Raw genomic sequence first — 23,292 nt, 5'->3', positions numbered from 1 at the left:
CCTAAGTATCAGTGTCACACCTGACACCTCAGTGCTCCCAAAATTCTCCCTCCTGTACATCACCTGGCATTATTTGCTATAGCTGTATTGGGTTTTTGTTAGTAGTTGAAGCTGACTGTACTGGGTCTGTGTTAGTACTGGATGAGCTTGACTGTGGGTCAACTGAGTTTGTGCTTGTAATGACTCTGGCTCATGATCCAGCATCTCCTTTACTGACAAACCTAAGCATAGAACCTGTACATTCTAGAGAACAGCACTATTATCAATTTTATCAGTTGCATCTGGCCCTGTTCAAACTGCTCTTCCCCAGATTTCCTGTTATAGCCTACATGTTCAAATCTAAAATGCTTTTTATACTATGGCTTGGCTGAATACTTCATGGGCATTAGTTAATGAGCAGTGTTCATCCATATTGCACAGTATGCCCACACTTTGGACCTTGTTATTGCTTGTGTTTCTGTTATTTTGTATTATCTCTTTCTTTTTTGTGTGCACCACTCCCAACTATGAATATAATTTCCTCTCTGAGTATATCTTCCATCTATCTATCTATCTATCTATCTATCTATCTATCTATCTATCTATCTATCTATCTATCTATCTATCTATCTGTCTGTCTGTCTGTCTGTCTGTCTGTCTGTCATCCATCTATCCATCCATGAGGAGTGCAATGATGTTTTTCTGCCTGGTACCAACAAGTTGCTTAATGAAACTGCTAGTATAATTGTGTGCAGCCACGGCTGGTTATGCAGTCTATGTTGCAAATTGACATTTATCAAACTTAGTGAGAGAGCACACCCACCCTTCGAAGTGGCTGGCAGTGGCATACATGCACTGCGCAGCTAGCTGGGTTAGCAAACAAACACTGTTATAGACAGACTACAGTGCGAGATTGATATGCATTGCAAAGTTACGTTGCCGAAGTGACAACAGTGCAGCAGAGGTGACTGAGTGAACAGATTTATAGGTATAATCTTTTAGACAGCAAATATTCCACTATCCACCATGAGCTGTCTGACATTTCACTAATGCTTCGACAGCCATGCAGCTTCCTCCTTTAGGTCCGAATGTAAACAAATGCACGTCCAAAGTCACATGGCACAGATCAGCTGCCCCACTGACGCCAACACTTGGCTAGCCCGACTTAGCATAGCTAACAGCAACAGCTGGGTTCGCCTACCTGCTGTTGTCGGAGACAGATCACTTTCACGTTTTTTCTTCTTCTCTTTTTTCATTGCCAGAGGGATGAAGCCACTTCATCTTTCAGTCAGTTGGCAAACTTGACTTGTAGTACCCGTACTGTATTATCCACATTGATGCGTGCTAAAGCCCTTTGGAGGAGGCAGTGCGGCCAAAGAGTTGAAGGCAAGAGTTGACACATGCGCTTTGTGACAGCGCTGGTTTTGACCAATGGGACAACAGCACAGAACCGTGACAGCCAATCAGAGGTGACTCCTCCAGGCCAAAATGGCAGCTTTGCTGTGTTGGAGTTGCAATGGATCGATATATATATTTGTTTGGGGCCTTTCACTGTGTTGGGGCCTTACGCAAGCTGCGTAGTGAGCGTATAGGGCGGACCGGCTCTGGAGGTAGCACGTGGGAGGATCATGTGCCTGTATGGACGCCCGACCAAGCCGGAGGTAACACGAGGATGCGAACCTGCGTACCTTGGTAGGCAGGGAATCTACCGCTACAATACCCGGACGGCGGACGCCCAATGTCTTTTTACTTTCAATTTCACACTACCACTCTCTCTCTTAATGCACACTATAGGTATCTCGCTCTCGCTCTCTCTCGCTTGCTCTCTATCTCGCTCTCTGTCTCTCACTCTATGTCTCTCTCTTGCTCGCTCTCGCTTTTTCTGCCTGCCGAATCACATCAGTTCCTCGCAGACTGGCAGCAAATGCTTATGTGGACCGGCACCAGTCCGTGGCCCAGGGGTTGGGAACCACTGCCCTACACGATGATGCATGTGTGCATAGCGGCGGCACTGTCTGCGGTCACACATTTCGGTGGTCACAGATTTCCGTGCAACACCGTAATTGGTGATCCATCAGATTCTGTGACCTGCCCTGATATTCACCCTAATACCAACCATCTCACACCTAATTCCTAAACCTAATCAACCTAAAACACTGCAGGTCACACAATCCGATGGGTCATCAAATATGCTGTAACACCGCCTGGTCTCTTCTCCTGGTCTCTTCCACTGGTCTCTTCCCCATGTCTCTTCTCCTGGTCTCTTCCTCTTTGTCTCTTCCCCTGGTCTGTCTCTTCTCCTGGTCTCTTATTCCCTGGTCTCTTCTCCTGGTCTCTTCCTTTTGGTCTCTTCCCCTGGTCTCTTCCCCTGTTCTCTTTTCCTGTTCTCTTCTCCTGGTCTCTTCCCCTGGTCTCTTCTCCTGGTCTCTTCTCCTGGTCTCTTCCCCTGGTCTCTTCTCCTGGTCTCTTCTCCAGAACTCGGCTCGGCTGCTGTCATCTGGATAATATTGATGATAACGACGCCACGCTGCCAAATAAACAGTGAAATATTAATCAGCCAATCACGAAGCAGGCAGAAGCGCTCCTCCATAACCAGTCATCATACCGGCTCTGTGTCAAGTGAACACAACAACACTGACCTTTCTCCACATCAAAATGGAGAAAAAACAGAAATTGGAGTGTAACATCCTGTTTTGACTCTATGACGTGAAGGGAGGAGATAGCCTGGTGTGTAACATCCTGTTTTGACTCTATGAAGTGAAGGGAGCAGTGTAACATCCTGTTTTGACTCTGTGAAGTGAAGGGAGCAGTGTAACATCCTGTTTTGACTCTGTGAAGTGAAGTGAAGGGAGCAGTGTAACATCCTGTTTTGACTCTATGAAGTAAAGGGAGCAGTGTAACATCCTGTTTTGACTCTATGAAGTGAAGGGAGCAGTGTAACATCCTGTTTTGACTCTATGAAGTGAAGGGAGCAGTGTGACATCCTGTTTTGACTCTATGAAGTGAAGGGAGCAGTGTAACATCCTGTTTTGACTCCATGAAGTGAAGGGAGCAGTGTGACATCCTGTTTTGACTCTATGAAGTGAAGGGAGCAGTGTGACATCCTGTTTTGACTCTATGAAGTGAAGGGAGCAGTGTAACATCCTGTTTTGACTCTATGAAGTGAAGGGAGCAGTGTGACATCCTGTTTTGACTCTATGAAGTGAAGGGAGCATTGTAACATCCTGTTTTGACTCTATGAAGTGAAGGGAGGAGCAGTGTAACATCCTGTTTTGACTCTATGAAGTGAAGGGAGCATTGTAACATCCTGTTTTGACTCTGTGAAGTGAAGGGAGCAGTGTAACATCCTGTTTTGACTCTGTGAAGTGAAGTGAAGGGAGCAGTGTAACATCCTGTTTTGACTCTATGAAGTGAAGGGAGCAGTGTGACATCCTGTTTTGACTCTATGAAGTGAAGGGAGCAGTGTAACATCCTGTTTTGACTCTATGAAGTGAAGGGAGCAGTGTAACATCCTGTTTTGACTCTGTGAAGTGAAGTGAAGGGAGCAGTGTAACATCCTGTTTTGACTCTATGAAGTGAAGGGAGGAGTGTGACATCCTGTTTTGACTCAATGAAGTGAAGGGAGCAGTGTAACATCCTGTTTTGACTCTATGAAGTGAAGGGAGCAGTGTAACATCCTGTTTTGACTCTATGAAGTGAAGGGAGCAGTGTGACATCCTGTTTTGACTCTATGAAGTGAAGGGAGCAGTGTGACATCCTGTTTTGACTCTATGAAGTGAAGGGAGCAGTGTAACATCCTGTTTTGACTCTATGAAGTGAAGGGAGCAGTGTGACATCCTGTTTTGACTCTATGAAGTGAAGGGAGCATTGTAACATCCTGTTTTGACTCTATGAAGTGAAGGGAGGAGCAGTGTAACATCCTGTTTTGACTCTATGAAGTGAAGGGAGCATTGTAACATCCTGTTTTGACTCTGTGAAGTGAAGGGAGCAGTGTAACATCCTGTTTTGACTCTGTGAAGTGAAGTGAAGGGAGCAGTGTAACATCCTGTTTTGACTCTATGAAGTGAAGGGAGCAGTGTGACATCCTGTTTTGACTCTATGAAGTGAAGGGAGCAGTGTAACATCCTGTTTTGACTCTATGAAGTGAAGGGAGCAGTGTGACATCCTGTTTTGACTCTATGAAGTGAAGGGAGCAGTGTAACATCCTGTTTTGACTCTATGAAGTGAAGGGAGGAGCAGTGTAACATCCTGTTTTGACTCTATGAAGTGAAGGGAGCAGTGTAACATCCTGTTTTGACTCTATGAAGTGAAGGGAGCAGTGTAACATCCTGTTTTGACTCTATGAAGTGAAGGGAGCAGTGTAACATCCTGTTTTGACTCTATGAAGTGAAGGGAGCAGTGTAACATCCTGTTTTGACTCTATGAAGTGAAGGGAGCATTGTAACATCCTGTTTTGACTCTATGAAGTGAAGGGAGCAGTGTAACATCCTGTTTTCACTCTATGAAGTGAAGGGAGCAGTGTAACATCCTGTTTTGACTCTATGAAGTGAAGGGAGCAGTGTAACATCCTGTTTTGACTCTATGAAGTGAAGGGAGCAGTGTAACATCCTGTTTTGACTCTATGAAGTGAAGGGAGCAGTGTAACATCCTGTTTTGACTCCATGAAGTGAATTGAAGGGAGCAGTGTAACATCCTGTTTTGACTCCATGAAGTGAAGGGAGCAGTGTAACATCCTGTTTTGACTCTATGAAGTGAAGGGAGCAGTGTAACATCCTGTTTTGACTCTATGAAGTGAAGGGAGGAGCAGTGTAACATCCTGTTTTGACTCTATGAAGTGAAGGGAGGAGCAGTGTAACATCCTGTTTTGACTCTATGAAGTGAAGGGAGCAGTGTAACATCCTGTTTTGACTCTGTGAAGTGAAGGGAGCAGTGTAACATCCTGTTTTCACTCTATGAAGTGAAGGGAGCAGTGTAACATCCTGTTTTGACTCTATGAAGTGAAGGGAGCAGTGTAACATCCTGTTTTCACTCTATGAAGTGAAGGGAGCAGTGTAACATCCTGTTTTGACTCAATGAAGTGAAGGGAGCAGTGTAACATCCTGTTTTGACTCTGTGAAGTGAAGTGAAGGGAGCAGTGTAACATCCTGTTTTGACTCTGTGAAGTGAAGTGAAGGGAGCAGTGTAACATCCTGTTTTGACTCAATGAAGTGAAGGGAGCAGTGTAACATCCTGTTTTGACTCTGTGAAGTGAAGTGAAGGGAGCAGTGTAACATCCTGTTTTGACTCTGTGAAGTGAAGTGAAGGGAGCAGTGTAACATCCTGTTTTGACTCTATGAAGTGAAGGGAGCAGTGTAACATCCTGTTTTGACTCTATGAAGTAAAGGGAGCAGTGTAACATCCTGTTTTGACTCTATGAAGTAAAGGGAGCAGTGTAACATCCTGTTTTGACTCTATGAAGTGAAGGGAGCAGTGTAACATCCTGTTTTGACTCTATGAAGTGAAGGGAGCAGTGTAACATCCTGTTTTGACTCTGTGAAGTAAAGGGAGCAGTGTAACATCCTGTTTTGACTCTATGAAGTAAAGGGAGCAGTGTAACATCCTGTTTTGACTCTATGAAGTAAAGGGAGCAGTGTAACATCCTGTTTTGACTCTATGAAGTGAAGTGAAGGGAGCAGTGTAACATCCTGTTTTGACTCTGTGAAGTGAAGGGAGCAGTGTAACATCCTGTTTTGACTCTATGAAGTGAAGGGAGCAGTGTAACATCCTGTTTTGACTCTGTGAAGTGAAGTGAAGGGAGCAGTGTAACATCCTGTTTTGACTCTATGAAGTGAAGGGAGGAGGAGTGTAACATCCTGTTTTGACGCTATGAAGTGAAGAGAGGAAACAGCCTGCATTGTACGTTCCTGCAATACGTAGAATATCATCTTTCTGAACCAAAATAACTTTGCATATCACATTTCTAGATATGTGTGTCTCATGGTGAGAATTACACGGAGGCCATCAGGCCATGGCCTCTGTTGCCCCTCCCTCTGGCTATGATGCCCTGAGATCCCTAAGGCCACCTTGGCAGTGCCCTGCCACCAGCCTGCTACTGTCAGTTACTTTAAAAGTGTCAGTGGTCTCAATTTAACTCATTGAGTGCCAATGACGACAGTTGTCATCAATTCGAATACTAACGTAGAGTGCCAAAGACGACGATTGTCGTCAATTGCGTTTTTTGACGGTGGGACGTGGATCAATGCCCGATACATCTCCTGTACAAATATTGTAGCTATTGGAGGTCTATAACCTATTTTACCGACCCAGTAGGTGGCAACAGTGCTCTCCAGATTACAGAAAGTTCCGGAAAACAGGAGGAAAAAGCCGTGATCAAAGAGAAACCGATGCATGCTGCAGCCAGAGCCATATAGATTGCTCTGTCTGCAGCTGACGTTGTCTGCGAACCGCAGTCAATCCGCGCACACAACTGAGCTCCTCTGCCTCTGTCTGTCTGTCTGCATAGTTTCTTCACACGATTAGCCGCCAGAAAGGCATCACCCGATGCCGAAGGGCCAAACCTTTCCCTGCAGTCCGGGTTGGCATTTCCTTGTCGCGCTGGGAGCCGCCCGGCGCACACAAACGGAGCGCTCCGAAAATAGACTGGGTGCGTGAGGCTGTGTAGTGTGGGGAGGAGTTTGCAGCTGAGGGGGGGAGAGGGGGGTGGGGCACGCAGGCACCACACAACTACACCACGTCACTACATCATAAAATATTATCTTCAGACTCAGTGAATGCGCTTGAAATGCTGCATTTCACAAAAGGCGGAATAACTCAGCTTCTAATTTGAAAAGTGTCTTTTTGCTCAAAACAGCCTATCTTCTCCGGCTCATAACTAAAGAAGGGAAAATGGGATCAATAAACTTTTTTTTGCAGATGATAGAAGAGAGTCTCATCGTTCTTTGTGCGTGTTCGGTGTTTACATAGTAATATCACACAATATTCTGTGGGCCTCGAGAAATCACTGAAAACGCTCTGAAACTCTGGCACTGGGAGCGTCCGTTCTCCAAAAGTGGCTGGCACTCAATGAGTTAATGTAGCTGCCCTATGCAAAGGATGTGTAATTGGCTCATTTTAAGACACATTTCAGAAAAATCGCTCTTCATGATGTCAATAGAGAAAATACCAAGATATAATTTATATAATGTATCACCATTCAGCCTAAAAATACAGAGACATGTGTTTTTGTCCATATCACCCAGTCCTACTCAAGATCTTTGTTGTCGTCAGTGTTGGGGGGTAATGTGTTAAGAGTACTAAGTGACCATGTTAGTTTTCCAATTATTGTAATCTGTTATTTTAAAGTTAGAATACCATACTCATTACTCGCTCACTTTTTCATGGATACACCGAGACTTCACAAAATGGTCATGGAAATTTGGTTGAATGGAAATCCACTAGTCAAATGTGTATGAACCCTGGAGAGGATATAGCCTATATGAGAGGAGGGGAGAGCTGAAATAAATTAAGTTGCTTTTTTTCCCTTTTTCGGTTTGAAGGGAGTGAGCTGCACAAACATCATATTGCCTCACAGGGGCGGTTCTAGGCCTTTTTTGGGTGGGCTTTAGCCCACCCAAAAATAGCTCAGCCCACTCAAAAAAAAAAAAAAAAAAATCTCTCCAAATCCATGGTGGCCATTAGTAGCAGTTTCTGTTAAAATGATCTTTATTTATTATTTATTTTTGCTTTAAAACTATTTTTTAATTTTCTGCCTATAGTTCATGAAAAAAAGTGGCATTCTTGGTTTTTCCCACAATAATTTCATAATACCATTTGTAATGCCACCGTTGTAGTGCTGTTGTTCAAAATTAAAGTACATTTTCTCACATTTATTGGTGTCTTTCTAGTCACACAATTTAATAGTCAGTGTTTCCCATACACTGATCTATTTGTGGTGGTACACCCTACATAGATTTTGACCCCCACAAATACTGCCACATATTAATTTCAACTAGTTGACTGCAAACTCCTGCTTTAGTGCTTACAGTATATTATTATCTTGTCAGAATATTATTCCAGCCAATAAGTTAGGAAGTTCCCTTTTGATTTAATTTTACTTTTGTTTTGCCTACAAAGCAAAATGTTACTTTACTTGAAACTCCCCTGAAGTGATTTTGGTATTATTTATGCAAGCATAATTCTACCATATAGTAACCTGTATGCAGAATATATATAGTATATACTGTATAGGGAAACAATTATTTTTTCATCGCTGTAAAACCACAGAACGGTAAAGAAGATATTGATGTGTGTAGTTCTTCATAGATCTAGTCTCTTCATTTTGATCTCAAAGTGCGCCAGTTTGATCCATTTGTACTTGAAACTGTACAAAATTTTCTTCCGGGGGGCATGCCCCCGGACCCCCCTAGGGGTTCAGTGGTCCATGACCTTTGCGTGGGCTGAGCCCACCCAAAGCTCTGATGCTAAAACCGCCCCCCTTAATTAATATTCGACACAGTGTAGGGGAAATCCCAGATCATGGACAGACAGACGCACCGTGCACCTCGCTGAACAGGCAGGGAATGATCGACAATCCAGCAGGCTATTATCTTGTAGTTGTAGTATGGTGAATTGAACAGTCTCTCCTAACGATTCGTAAGTAGCCCTTTATTGTTCAATGAGGCATGTATCGTTGCCGCCGGGCAGGTTAAAAGCCGTCCTCCATGCCGCCGTCTCCTCTGTCCTTTCCCAGCTCATCCCTCTCTCTCTCTGCAGAGCAGCTGAATGTCTATCTTGCTCTCTCTCTCTCTCTCTCTCTCTCTCTCTCTATCTATCTATCTCTCTCTCTCTCTCGCTATCTATCTCTCTCTCTCTGCAGAGTGGCTGGTCTCTCTCTCTCTCTGCAGAGTGGCCGGTGTCTCTCTGTCATGAATAATAAAGCGCGTGTTGGGCTGCCTGTGGTGACACAGACTGCTCGGGCACACTGTCACACACACACACATGCACCGCTCGCCAGCTCCTCCAATGCTCCTATAAGCTCATTATTATTCACTACTATCAGATTGTGTGTGTGTCTCTCATCGGACCAACCAATGTGTGTGTGTGTGTGTCCGTGTGTGTGCGTGTGCATGTGTCTCTGCAGTGAGCCGAGAGCTAGTGGAGACTAAACAGATCTCAAGTCAGTTCAGCACCTTTGCAGACTGACATGAATCCTCTGTCATCTGCTGGAGCTACTGTAGCTAAAACTAATTAGCTAGCCTGCAGTTTGATGTCAGACTGTCGCAAAGTCACCAGAACGATGTAACGCTAATTTGAACTCGTGCTCTCTCTGTTCCTAACAGTGGGCTAGCTCGGGGTTTGACAGAGGAAGGTGCGGAAGTTCTACTGAAAGCTGTAGTTCCCCGAATGGCCACTTGAGGCTGACTTTGTAACATGAGCATCCAAGTGGCTGTGTGCTGTAAATATGGCGCTTCTTAATATATTGTGTATTCATCCAAGTGGCAGTGCACTGTGAATATGACGCTTCTTAACACATTCACTGCCAGCCGTTTTTTCAATACTGTAGGTAGCTTCTGCCAAGGTTTTTTTTTGAGGATTCTGGCTCATCTTTCAAGAGCCGAGGATTCTTTTCTGTTGGGATTTTGTGAACACAAAATATCTCAAAAGAACTAATAGAATGTGTGCTTTCTCTGTCTAAAATAGTTAGTTTGTAGAGTTAGTAGTTATGTAGGCATTAGCAGTTGAATTCAGCATGGTTTCAGCGTCTGAAAATGAAAGGTGAGAAAAATGCCTTTTTGTGAAATTCGATAGAACAGTCACTTTAACCATTTATTTTTGGCATCAGTAAGACGTCAGACATCTAAACAATAGTTTTGAACAGTAATTTCCTCCATAACAGCAGGAAACCCCCCTCTCCTTCAAACTCCTCCCTCCGTGTGTGTTCTCCTCCTCCCTCCGTGGCTGCAGCGGGTCTGTCACAAGCGAGTTTCTGTTGTCTGTGCTGCCTGGCTGCCCCTCGTCGGGCGAGTCTGGATGGGCTCGCTCGTTTCTTGGGGTTTCGGTTGAGAGCTTTGATGAAGCTTTTGCGATTCTGGGCTTTATGCTGCGTGTTTCAAAGTGTGTTCCACCCAGTCTATTTTTGGAACCCCCCACCGTTGTGCGCCACCGTTGTGCTCCAGCGCGAAAGCGTTTTCGCCTACAGTATGAGAATGGCTTCCTCACGCTTTTCCCTGCAGTTTTGGCTCGGCTTTCAATAGTCTGGAGAGCACTGTCGCCACTTAGTGGGTCGGTGGAATGGGTTGTACACGTTCGGTGGCTCCCATATTTTTATAGGAGATGTAAAAGGGTTAGATCAACGTCCCACCGCCAAATTTTTTTTTTTTTTTTTTTTGACGAGTTAACTCGCCAACGGCAGTGAACGTGTTAACACCTTAATTGCCAGCGACGAGTGTACTCGTCAAACACAATCCAGCTGTTAACTGCCAGCGACGAGTGTACTCGTCAAAAAAATCGATTTTTTTTTTTTGACGGTAGGTTGTGCATCTAAGCCTTTTACATCTCTTATATAGGTATTGGACGTGTACAACGTGTACAACCCATTCCACCGACCCACTAAGTGGCGACAAGGAAGGAGGAAGGCAAGCAAAAAGCAGTGTGACTGAAGCCATTCTCATGAAGGTGGATTGGCGAAGGCGCTTTAATTTTCGCGCTGATTGCTGGCGGTGCGGGATTGCAGATTTGCATAGTGGATTGCGGGTGGGACACACTTTGAAACACGCAGCATAATATGACCAGAATCGCAAAAGCTTCATCAAAGCCCTCAACCAAAACTCCAAGACGCGAGCGAGTCCAACCAGACTTCCTCAAAGAGCGGCTGCACAGACAGGCACACACCCGCACAGCAGCAGCAAAGCAATGGTGACAAGCGGGGACTGCCCCCTAGTCCGACACCAAATTGGAAACAAATCCCATTCTAAAAGGCTTTTAGAATGGGATTTTCAACCCATTCTTTTTTGTTTCTTTTTCGCTATAATTTAGAGTAATTTAATTTCTATTCAGAAATTTATTTGAGAGGTCGAGAGTATGAGAAAGTGCATTTGCAAAGGTAGGAAAGTGCTTGTGACAGGGCGCTGCACCCAAAAATAACGCCCACAGGAGGGAGGAGTTGAGCAGAGGGAAGTTTACTGCTGTTATGGAGGAAATTACTGTTCAAAACTATTGTGTAGGTCTTACTGATGCCAAAAATGAATGGTTAAAGTGACTGTTTCACAAAAAGCCGTTTATCTCTAAATATTTTTTCTGATGCTGAAACCATGCTGTATTCAATTGCTAATGCTTACATAACTACTAACTCTACAAACTAACTCTTTTAGACAGAGAAAGCACACATTCTATTAGTTATTTTTAGATGATTGGTGTTCACGAAGTCGTAACAGAAGAGAAACCTCGGCTCTTGTAAAATGAGCCTAGAATCCTCAAAAACCCCCCTGGCAGAAGCTATCTACAGCAAGAAAAAAACGGCTGGCAGTCAATGTGTTAATAATAATAATCCTCCCCAACGAGGAACACATTTATGACTCTTGAAGCATTTTCTGAAAATCGTGTTTTTACAAAAACAGATGTATGCTTCAAAAGTCATAAAAGTGGTCCTCGTTTGTGAAGATGATCTTGCTGAACACAAACTTAGCTGTTTCATAAACTTTTGTTAACCACAGACCAAGATTCAAGATTCAAGATTTTTATTGTCACTCCGTAGTACAAGTATCATGTGTGAAATTCTTGTGCTGTAGGCTCCGTTACAACATAGTGCAAAAAAGAAAAGATAAATAAATAAAAACAAGAGGCAACAAGCAATAAAGCAGTAAGACACGCCACAGACAGTGGCGTATTCACTGCCCATATGTGCAAATGGCATGAACATACTTTAAACATAATATCATTCTGTTAGGTGCAAATAGCATATACCTAATTAAACATACTATTGAACATTAGTCATACGTGATGGTAGCAGCTGCAGTGCGGTACAGTATGGCTACTACACTATTTGTATATGTTAAGGAGTCTCGTGGCCTGTGAGAAGAAACTGTCCCTCAAGCGATTTTCCTATCTAACCCAGGAGGGCACTGGGTTAGATAGGAGTGGAGGGTAGGTTGTGGGGCGGTGGGGTGTGAGGGGAGGAGGGGTGGTGGGGGGGAGAGAGGGGGAGAGAGAGAGGGAGGGGAGGGTGGGTTGGGGGTAGGGCTGGCACGGATCAGAAAACCCACGGATCGGATCGCGTGACGGATTTTGAGCCACGGATCACAGATTTTTCGGATCAGCAAAAAAAAAATATATAGGCTATATCAGATTTTTTCTCTCAAAATTAGATTTTCGATTTGAATTTTTAATACTATTATACTTCTCTAACCATTTGTTGCCCTGCACAGCTCAAAAAATATTTTTTTCTCATGACACAATTTATGCTTTTACTCTGAAGGCAGAACAACCCAACTTCCTGTTTTAGGTGGCACTGCGCCTAACTTCCTGGCTGTTGCTAGCTAACGTAGTCACTTGACGGGTACAGATCAGACCGGGTGAGTTTAAACATAACATTGATGCTACGTTAAGCTACTCGGTGGCCCCACGTGTTGTTTTGTTGTTATGTGTCCAAGGCAACATTTCACCGTCCGGTGATAATGTGTTTCTGAAACGTGTGTGTGTGTTGTGCTCTCGCTATCTTGTGCAGCCCGCAACATGCTGCTCGCATTCCTGTGCTTTTTCAGAGGTGTTGAAATAAGTTTGTTGTCTTTAGTAGCCACTAGCCACAGCCTTCAGAGAGACTTTACAGCAGCGACAAGGGATGAGGAAGCTCACTTGTGCTTGCCATGATGCCTGTCTGTGTCTGGCTGCGCTAACCCTAACCCAGGCGTTATCATACACTAACGTTAAATTAAACGAAGGGGGGGGAGGGGGGGTCGATGTTCCGAACCGTGTGCCGAACCGTGGGGGCTGATCCGTACGGGTCACGGATTATCCGTGATCCGTGCCAGCCCTAGTTGGGGTGGGCGCTCTGGCAGAGGGGTCGAACCTAGCGTAGAACGCGTTGAGTTCGTCTGGCAGGGTGGGTGACGTGCTGGGGTTCTGCCGTTTCACCCCTTTGAAGTCTGTGGCAGCATGGAGTCCACTCCACAGGTGTCTGGGGTTATTATTGTAGCTATTGTTCACACCCCCATTACCTGGCTGCCCAGGTGTGGAAAAACTTCTCCAGCTTTGAGGTTGATTTTCTCAGGATCTTGCTTTTAGGAGTATGAACATTCAATCATATCTTATATCATATCCCCCCCCAGATTATAGCGTGTGACACATCATTTGAAAGCTTACAATCGTCATTTTCATAATCTGTAAAAAACTGAAAAATGACCTTGGCCTATTTGTGGGTCAAGATACCAGCACCTGTCACATATAGCTTCTTCTAATCCAGAATATGTCTGATAAAAAGTTGCAAATGGCACTTCGGCACCCGCCTTGAGTTTGTGGCTGATAAATGCAGCTTTAAATACATTAATATGAGGAGGGTCTGTAAGCCTTCCAGTGTGCAGCAGTGGAATATCTCCATCTGTGTGTGTGTGTGTGTGTGTGTGTGTGTGTGTGTGTGTGTGTGTGTGTGTGTGTGTGTGTGTGTGTGTGTGTGTGTGTGTGTGTGTGTGTGTGTGTGTGTCTGGCTCTGGGCTATTTCATGCGTTGACTGCTTGACTTCATTCAGGCACTCATCATCTCTCTAGCTGTATTATCTCCCTTTCTCTCTCTGTCTCCCTGTCGGTCTCTCCTCTCTCTCTCTCTCTCTCTCTCTCTCTCTGTCTCCCTGTCGGTCTCTCCTCTCTCTCTCTCTCTCTCTCTCTCTCTCTCTCTCTCTCTCTCTCTCTCTCTCTCTCTCTCTCTCTCTCTCTCTCTCTCTCTGTCATCAGCAGTGTTAGCCATCATGTGGGCAGTGACAGAGGCCAGGCTTTCTGTGGCTGTCTGCCAGCGTGTGTGTGTTCAATCTGTCCAGAGGAACCAGGGCCTGGCTTTTAAGGCTTTAATAGCTTGAGATGTAAGCGGGGGCAGAGAGGTAGGGAGAGCAGCTCATAGGATGAGAGAGAGTGAGTGGGGGCAGAGAGGTAGGGAGAGCAGCTTAGGATGGAGAGAGAGTGAGTGGGGGCAGAGAGGTAGGGAGAGCAGCTCAGTGACGGTGGCTTTTCCGTCACTTCTGCTTTCCTTTACGCGTCTGTAAAGTATGTTGTTTTAGCAGCACCAAAGTCACACCATCTTCTGTATTCAGCATACAAACCAAGGGATTTCATCTGCCATTCATTTTACCATCTACATTAAATGTATAGTGATTCTTATAAAAAAAAGTTTTACTTGGTCAAACCAAGCAATTCAACTATGTTTAGAATCAGGAGAGACATAACATTTCACCCGGACTGGGAAAAAAATTATCAGTTTAATTTTTTAATTTTTATGAATTAAAAAATAATTAAAAATCAAATAAAAATCGAATATTAAAATAATAAAGCCAATGAAAATCAAATTTGATTATAGAGTAAAATTGACAGCCCTAGTTGTAGATAACCCTGATTGGTTGCTTTGGAATTTTTTAATTGGGCAAAAGGAGGGGAAGTCATTTTAAGGATCTTAACAAGATAATTTAACTTTTTTGTGTGTGGGGAAAAACCATAGAGACAGTCGGCATGTGTGGGAACGCCCACAAAATGTTATACGGCTGGCGCGTGAGTGGGGTACCGTAAAACCGCTCATATATCTCAATGGGCTGACTCACCAAAGGTCGGTGCTGCGGCTCTAAACTACAGGTTTGGGGATTCTAGAGCAGAACACAAGACATCTGTTCAGATGTGCGTTTACTGCGGGGGTCAAATCCCCGATCGTGTCTGCCTGGGCTGGGCTAGCAGCTAAATTCTAACTTTGCTGAATGGGTAGAACGGGAGATTTACCCCACCCTGACCACGCCCCCAGCCAGGCTGAGCCAGCTATCCCAGCGTCTATGACAAGACATCGCCTCAACCTATGAGACACAAATGTTTCAAAGTAGAGCATTTTATATATATCTTAAACATGACTTTATGGGGTCATTTACTCAGGTTTGAGGCTTCTTCTCCTGCAGTCGTCCTCTCAGCTCGTGTGTCTTTTCAAGTTAACTTGGCATCTCAGGCTACTGCACTCTGTCGGGTTCCCAGCAACGTACTTCCCCATTTTGAAGTCGATCGGACGAATCGTTCTCGAGATAAACCGTTTTTTTGTGTTGCCAGTAGGTGGCGCTATGCCAAATTGCACGAAATTTGGCACCGCCCTGGGTGTGTGTGTGTGTGTGGGGGGGGGAATGGCGTGGTATCGGAAGTGACACAAAACGTGACCACGCAAATCGTGACGCGCCGACCGACCGACCCGTCCACATAGGCAATGTTATTATAGGATTGAAAATGGATGTTCCGAACTTCCGAGCAATGTTACGTTATTTGATTCTATCAGTTTACAAGCGCACGACTTCTGCATGTCACCGCCCCTTCTGCATGAAGGGCCGAAAGGCTCTGGATTGGTTCTGCGATTATTATTATTTTTTTTTACTCTCAAACTGTTTCCTAACCTGACACTGCCAAATGGTTTGTTTGCACATAACCATCTGGGAATGAATCGCTTGGGAAACCGTTTCAAAGGGCAGGCACTTTCAAAAAATACCTGGCAGGTGATTGGATGAACCATCTGTCTATCATGTCTGTCACGGGCTGGCTCTCGTTGGCGTCACACCAAAGCCCGCCCCCTCATGTTGATTGGTGTTGATTGGTGTGAACTAGAGGTCTTCGGGTATGCCCGACCCCCCGAATACCCGAGGTTCCGACCTGGACCCGGCCGGGTCTGGGTCCATTCAAAAGAAGTGCCTCAGGGTCTGGGTCGGTTCCGGTAGCGATTGTCACGGGTCTCGGGGCTCTGACAGTGAAATGCCGGGTCCAATAAGACCCGAGTGGACCCGGCGATCAGCGCTGATCATGAGAGAAACGCATCAAAACAGCACACGTGAGGCTTGTTGTCACAAACTGCAAGTAAATCCATAGAGAAAATAACTAGCAGAGAGCGTTCCCATCTGCAATGAAAATTACTTCCTCGTTTACATGAGGCGCATGTGACCACATGCGTACACATGCGCACACATGCGCCTCAGGCAAACAAGGAAGTGATTTTCATTGCAGAGAGGTAACCCTCTTGCTGGCTCCTCTCGCTATGGATTTAATTGAAGATGACTGTTTCCTGTACTTTTGGATTATTATTCGATGATCGCATGGTGAGTACACAAGTCACAACATGTATGTGATTGTTAACATGTATGTGATTGTTTCTAGCGCTGTTGTGTGTGTTTTTGGGCGAAGGAACGGCGGTAGCATAGAGAGACTGCCACTGTACTATCTAACTAGCGTTAGGCAGCATCAACCAGGTGAGAATGCTATAACGTTAGTTAATAAAGATGCACAAAGTTTAATTTGATATACAACTTGTAGCAGTTAACAAGCAACTTTGACGTCGACACCACTAGTCTCTGCCTCGGTATTTCTCGGATCTGAACGGGGCCGGGTCTCAGATTTGTAATAATAGATGGGTCCACTCCGGGTCCGACATTTATCGGTTCTGAACGGGACCGGGTCTCAGATGTCTAATAATAGATGGGTCCATTACGGGTTCGGGCACAAATTCCCCGGGTCCATTAGGGTCCGGGTCCGTGATTTTGGACCCGTGAAGACCTCTAGTGTGAACCACAGGTGGTTCAGATTCAAACCAATAGATTGGAGCATGGCAAGATGGATTTGTCATGTGATTGTGATCTCATGATCTCATATGAATTGTTTCTGATCCTGTAGTGGTGCAGTGTGAGCAGAGCCTCTCTGTGTGTGTTTCTGACCCTGTAGTGGTGCAGTGTGAGCAGAGCCTCTGTGTGTGTTTCTGATCCTGTAGTGGTGCAGTGTGAGCAGAGCCTCTGTGTGTTTCTGTGCAGGACTTCTGGATCGTTTCCCCCTCGTCTCCTCTGGCCTGACCTCTGACCTCACCAGCCCTCTGTCACCATGAACTACCTGCGGCGGCGCCTGTCAGACAGCAGCTTCGTGGCTAACCTCCCCAACGGCTACATGACGGACCTCCAGAGGCCCACGCCCCCTCCCACGCCGGGCTCATCCACCTCCTCACCCGCCTCCCCGGCCACCGAGAGGCGGCAGCCACCCAGCCTGCCAGCACAGGTGTTACTTTTGATCAGGCTGTGTACTTCCATCAACATATTAAGTCATTTACCTGTACATGTTTTTTCCCCTCCACCTTAGGAACATTACCAAACTCCAACCCGTTCTCACTCCGAGCGCGTAGCATATTGACGCTTTGTCCCGTCCCTTGTGCGTCACTTGTTACTAACATGTTACCCTTGAGCGACACATGAAACGACTTGGGCTTTCCGACTAAACTCAATGCAAACCCATGGAAGTAATCTTTGACGCTTATGGCAACTGCTCCCCCGTTAGCCTAACTGCTCACCCATCAGCCTAACTGCTCCCCCGTTAGTCAAGTGCTCCCCCAGGGTCTGGAGGAACTAACCTCTCCCAGACCCTAACCCTAAACCTAACCTCTCCCACCCCCCATGCCTAAACCTAACCTCCCCCAGACCCTAACCCTAACCTCTCCCACCCCCATGCCTAAACCTAACCTCCCCCAGACCCTAACGCCACGTTCACACACACGCCTAGAGCGACGCTTTAAGCAACGCCTAAAATTTAGGCGTCCTTGTTAACAGACGAGAACGTTCACACATACCGCTGCCACGCTGTGCTGAAGCCACGCTCGCGCTGTGCCTACGCTGCGCTGCATTTATCGTTTAGGCGTCTGTTCTATTTTTCAGCTCTAGGCGCGCTGAACTGTCAAGCTGGCTGTTGTTTCTGGTGGACTTGGGCCATATTTTCTACCGAGTTTGCCCAAAAGGGAGGGTGGAGCGCGAATTAACGAGTGCATAGTAGGAGAGCTGTCCTTCATGTGTTCCTCTATTAACGTCTTTTCTGTCAGATGTATATATACCCCCCCTGTCTCAATGCAAGTATCACTCATGGTGTTGATGACTCATAGTCACATGATTACCCGAGGGAAAATAACAATTACAGCGGGCCAGGAAATAGACAGACATCCTCACTTGCACATTACAATAAAAAAGAGGACTCACCCATGCTATAAATCAGATCTGAAAAGTGTAAAAAAAACGCTGCTCATGTGTTCAGCGTAGCGCAGAGCGTGGCGTCCTGTGTGAACGAAAATAGGCGCCAGGCGTGCATGAAGCAATGCCTATATGCGTAGGCATAGGCGTAGGCATAGGCGTAGGCATAGGCGTAGGCGTGTGTGTGAACCGGCCGTGAACCTAACCTCTCCCACCCCCCACGCCTAAACCTAACCTCCCCCCAGACGCTAATGGGCGAGCAGTTAGGCTGATGGGGGAGCAGTTGCCATAAGCGTCAAAGATGACTTCTATGGGTTTGCATTGAGTTTAGTCGGAAAGCCCAAGTCGTTTCATGGGTCGCTCAAGGGTACCATGTTAGTAACAAGTGGCGCATAAGGGACGGGACAAAGCGTCAATATGCTACGTGCTCGGAGTGAGAACGTGTTGCAAACTCAGGTCTGTTCTGTCACAAGATGAGTTGGAGATAGGGGTGTCACGATATTTCGTCGCACGATATATCGCGATATCGAAACGTCACGATATGCGTATCGTCAGAAAAAAATGATATCGTAATTTTTTTTTTTTTTTTTTTTGCACCTGAATAATAATAGAACAACTTTGGCAGAATCAACACACATGAGTGAGGGGGTAGACTACTACTGGCATGGCAAAACAGCTCAAGGGGTACATAAGATTACATAAGTTTAGGGACCATTGAGCATGAGTTATTTAAGAAATAGATTGTATACTTTATTTTTCTTTCACCATGCAACAAACATTTAGTTTGTGACTCTGCTCCACCCCCTGGCCTCTGCTCCACCCCCTGGCCTCTGCTCCACCCCCTGGCCTCTGCTCCACCCCCTGGCCTCTGCTCCACCCCCTGGCCTCTGCTGATCTGGGGAGAGTTGCTTCCTCCAATACATGTGCAGTCGCCAGCCGCTTCGTTTCACCTGACAGCAAGGGGTTTCCCCAGTTCTCCTCCCCCGGTCACCGACCAGAGGAGGTGCTAGTGCCAGGACTCATACCCCACCGGCTTCCCACCCGCGCTGACACGTCCAATTGTGTCTGTATGACCAGCCACTTTATGTTGTTTCAGTGTAGAAAGAATCAGAATCCGTTAGGATGGTTAAAGATTTTAATAAGAGAAGCAAGGCATCCTCTAGCATGGCCGAACATGTAGTGGGAACTGCAACACACTTCTTCTACTCTACTTCCTGACTCTTCCTTAACGGGCCTTAGCCCACAGAACCGCCTTGTGGTATAATGTAGTATAACACTTACTACTGAACATAATATTGTGAATGGTCAGAAGAGGGGATATCCTCACCTACGCCTTACAGAGGGATTTATCAGACGCACGCAAAAATGAAGAAGAAAGAAAAAAAAACGTGTGCAAGATTCACATCTTCCAGGGTTACCCTTTGAAACAAACGTTGATTCGGGGCTGATACTACCTCTACTGGCATGAAAGGCATAACAAAATGACACGCCATTCCGTCCTTCCCTGACTTTTAAACAGGAGGCGAGGCGTAATGACACCGCAAAGAGCGCTGCTTTCACAGGTCATGTAAAAGGGGCTAATGTCTGACCAAGCCGGAAGGACCACTGCCGGGAATTGAGCCTGGGTCTCCGTGGTGGAGGGAGAGTGCTATTACCTCTACACTCCCCAGACGCCCCTATTCATGCCTTCATATCATCCTGCCTGGAACACTTACATTTTCTCTTCACATGCCTCAGCAAGTCATCCCTGGATGTCTCCAGATGGTCCAGAACGCTGCTGTAAGTGTGGTGACTTGGTCCGGCAGGAGATGTCACATCACACCCATCAGTTTAAGCTTCTTGTAATTACATACTGTGAGATCTGCACTCTCTGTTGACACTTTTAAAAAGCAGCTACAGATCACGTGCCATATCTTATGCCCAGTGCAAGGGCAAGCATTATCTTTGATAGTTTCTAGCACTGAAAATCTCCCTTTTCTTCTTTCATTTATCACTGGCTCAGTACATCGAAGGACGTGTTTCAGCGACCCAGTGGTAATTAAAAGAAAAATAATGAGATTTTGAGTGCTAGAAACTAAACTAGCAAAGTTAACGCTTGCCCTCTGGCCGTAAGATATGGCCCGATCTCTTCAGTCTGGCCTGTGTATAGCCTTTTTGTAACTCTCTTTCTGTATGTTTTTATGTCCTTTGTTTCTTAGTATTTGATGGTCTTATATAAGGTTTGTGACTCTGCTCTGTGAAAGGTGCTGTGTTAATCAAATTTACTTGCTTACAGAGCCAGGCCCCGCCCCCAGCCTCAGGCCCCGCCCCGGCCCCGGCCCCCGCCCCGGTCGCCGCACCCCCCTCCGCCCCGGGCAGCTTCCTCAGCTCCTTCTCAAGGTTATTATAGTTTTTGCATTTTTTCATTATTATTTTTATTTCATTTTGACCTTTTCTTTTCAATTTCAGGTTAGTTTGAATTACTTTTTAAACGGGTTTGCTATATTCAATTTTAGATTAGTTTTCATTAGTTTCAATGTTAGTTTTAGTCTCTTTTTTGGAATATGGGGCGAGATTCAAAAAACAAAGAAAACATCATACCATTTAAAACATGTATTCACTTAGGACAGATGAAAAACCATCCACAAAAGACAACTATAAAATGTGTGTCAGTCAAGTGTGTTTGTGCCACTAACCAGAATCCACCCCAAATATTACTGTAGGCTTATGGATGGAATAAATTGACAAATGAAAACTAAAGATATTTTCTCTATAATGTATTAATTTAGTTGATTTTGTACATACATGAAGCATTTGCATTAGTTCCTGCAGGACACTGACGCTCCAGCTGTGATCAGCTGACAGCCCACTGTTTGGATCAGGATTTCTAATCATTCATCAATCACAGCCATTCTCACAAGACGGTCCATTTAAATATGGCTGCCTCCTACGCTTCTCTTTGCTACACCCATGCTGCCTCACACACCAAAGCTTTACCTCCAGCCTCCACTTTTCTAGCTCATAGTCTGCATGGCTCAAAGGTTAACCCTAGAACACTAACGTCAATTAAAATCACAGCATCACGAACGTCGGGTATATTTCACCCGATACAATATACCCCATAAAAAATATTTATCATCTAAATATATTAAAGTACAATAATACATGGCAAATTGAGGTACTCTTCTTTTATTTTTCCCTGTAAAATATCACAAAAAACTAAGAAAAGATATCATGGGGGGACCCTATAAAAAAGCTGTAAAATTGGTAAAAATTTAGGGAATCGTTAACAAAGAATAATAATAATAATAATAATAATAAAAAAATTAATCGAGCTGGGAACTTCTCCTTCGGTCCACCCATTCCTGGGATATGTGAGCCTTGTCCAGTGAAGGCATTTTATATATAAAATGTATTGCCTAAATATGTACCCTCTATCACTAACGTCGGGTGAAAATCACCCAAACACGTGGCAAGGAGCAAGGAGACACACCTACCTTTGATGACGTCAGTGAACATCCTGAAGGTACCCAAGGACCCGCTCACCTCAGACAGCAGCAACACAATGAAAATCACATGAATTAATTTGTCTGGGTGAAAATCACCAGATGTTAGTGTTCTAGGGGTACACATGAAAAAAGGTCGAGACACGCACATCCAAGCCTGAATAGAGCAGGTGCAGAGCTAACGTTTCGGGCAGCACCCTGCCCTTCCTCAGACAAACTGAGGAAGGGCAGGGTGCTGCCCGAAACTTACTTACTTTTCCGGTGTAAAATAAATACGTTCAGTGTGCGAGTGTTCTAGGGGTAAACATGTATTTAATGTCTTCAGGTTTGAATCAATAGCCTTCGTATTCAGGCCATGGGAGTCCCGCACAAACTGAAAATACAGAGTAAAATAATTTGGACAAATTGATTGATTGATTGAGTTCTTTATTGATAATGAATACACAGTATATACAATATACATATATACATACACAGGCCCACCATTATCAAAAGGATAAAAACGCAATAAAGCTGACAGCTTATTTCCATTGCGGTCCTCATGATGACTGTTATAAAATGTGTACTGTTGTGTGTATGTCTGGATGTGTGTAAGTGTGTGATAGTGTGGGTGCCACAAGCACTTGTCAGAGTCTGAGGGTGATGCGTGGGTGTGCCTGCCACGCAGGGGGGAGAATGATATGGGAAAGTGGGGCACAGTGAATAACCAATAAAAATAAGCATAAAATAAGATAAAAGACAATTTGTGCTATTAAAAAAATAAACCCATCAAATCCTAATAAAAACATACATTAAAAAATAATCAAATAAAATAAATAAAATAAATAAAATAAATAAAATAAAATAAGATCTCATAACATATAGGGTCGGGTGAGACACCGGCTCAGTTACTGGCTGGCCGACAACAGGTCGCCCCCCACCTCATACACCTTGGCTACCATCAAATCCATCCTACATGTACCTATACTGGACAATATTTTATAATATACTATAGCATTACATATCATTACCATACAACATTATATACTATATAATAATATAGATATAATATAATATATGATATAATAATATAATACCACAATATAACACAACACATTAAGTCCAGGTTCTGTTTCTCCTGATCCAGTTCTTGACTTTACCTTTGAAGGAGGGATAGGGGCTGATCGTCTTAATCTCAGCTGGGAGACTGTTCCAGGCTACTGCCGCTGAATAACGAAAGGACTTTTGGCCGATGCATCTTTTGCATTTTACTGGGACCAAATCTGTGGGGCTCCCTCTAGTGCCGTGCCCATGTACGTCACTGACCTTGGTGAAGTAATGTCTAAGATATTTTGGGACAGCATTGTTAACTATCCTGTGTACCATGCCGAGTTTGATTTGTGATACTCTCTCCTCTACTCTTAGCCACTTGAGGCTGTCGAAGTGAGACTGTAGTAGGTGAGTCCTAGGATTCAATTGTAAAATGAGTCTGACTAATCTATTTTGTGCTGTCTGGAGCCTGTTTTTCAGTGACACTGCGATGCCGGTGTACCAGGAGGAACATGCGTAGTCGTATTGACACTGAACCAGTGCTCCCGCTAGGATTTCCAGAGCGTACCTGTTAACATAGGTGGAAATCCTGGAGAGGAATTTCACTCTCTG

At 44.9% G+C, this 23,292-nt stretch overlaps 1 protein-coding gene across 1 annotated transcript in view; it reads left to right on the top strand.

Annotated features, from left to right (window-relative positions):
- Positions 1-17,039: 17,039 nt before the first annotated feature.
- syn3 (synapsin III) overlaps positions 17,040-23,292 on the top strand; it is a gene marked incomplete at both ends in the record, with an annotated part of 317,937 nt that continues 311,684 nt past the window's right edge. The window contains 2 exons of the mRNA XM_083657267.1: positions 17,040-17,210; positions 20,448-20,545. Coding sequence (XP_083513393.1) covers positions 17,040-17,210; positions 20,448-20,545 — 269 coding nt within the window. The remainder of the gene's footprint in view (positions 17,211-20,447; positions 20,546-23,292) is intronic.

This window comes from Poromitra crassiceps, assembly GCF_964638095.1.
Source record: "Poromitra crassiceps genome assembly, chromosome: 2".
In the NCBI taxonomy this organism is placed as follows: Eukaryota; Metazoa; Chordata; class Actinopteri; order Beryciformes; family Melamphaidae; genus Poromitra; species Poromitra crassiceps.
The sequence above is the reverse complement of the archived record's forward strand: the minus strand, read 5'-3'. Positions and strand labels throughout refer to the sequence as shown.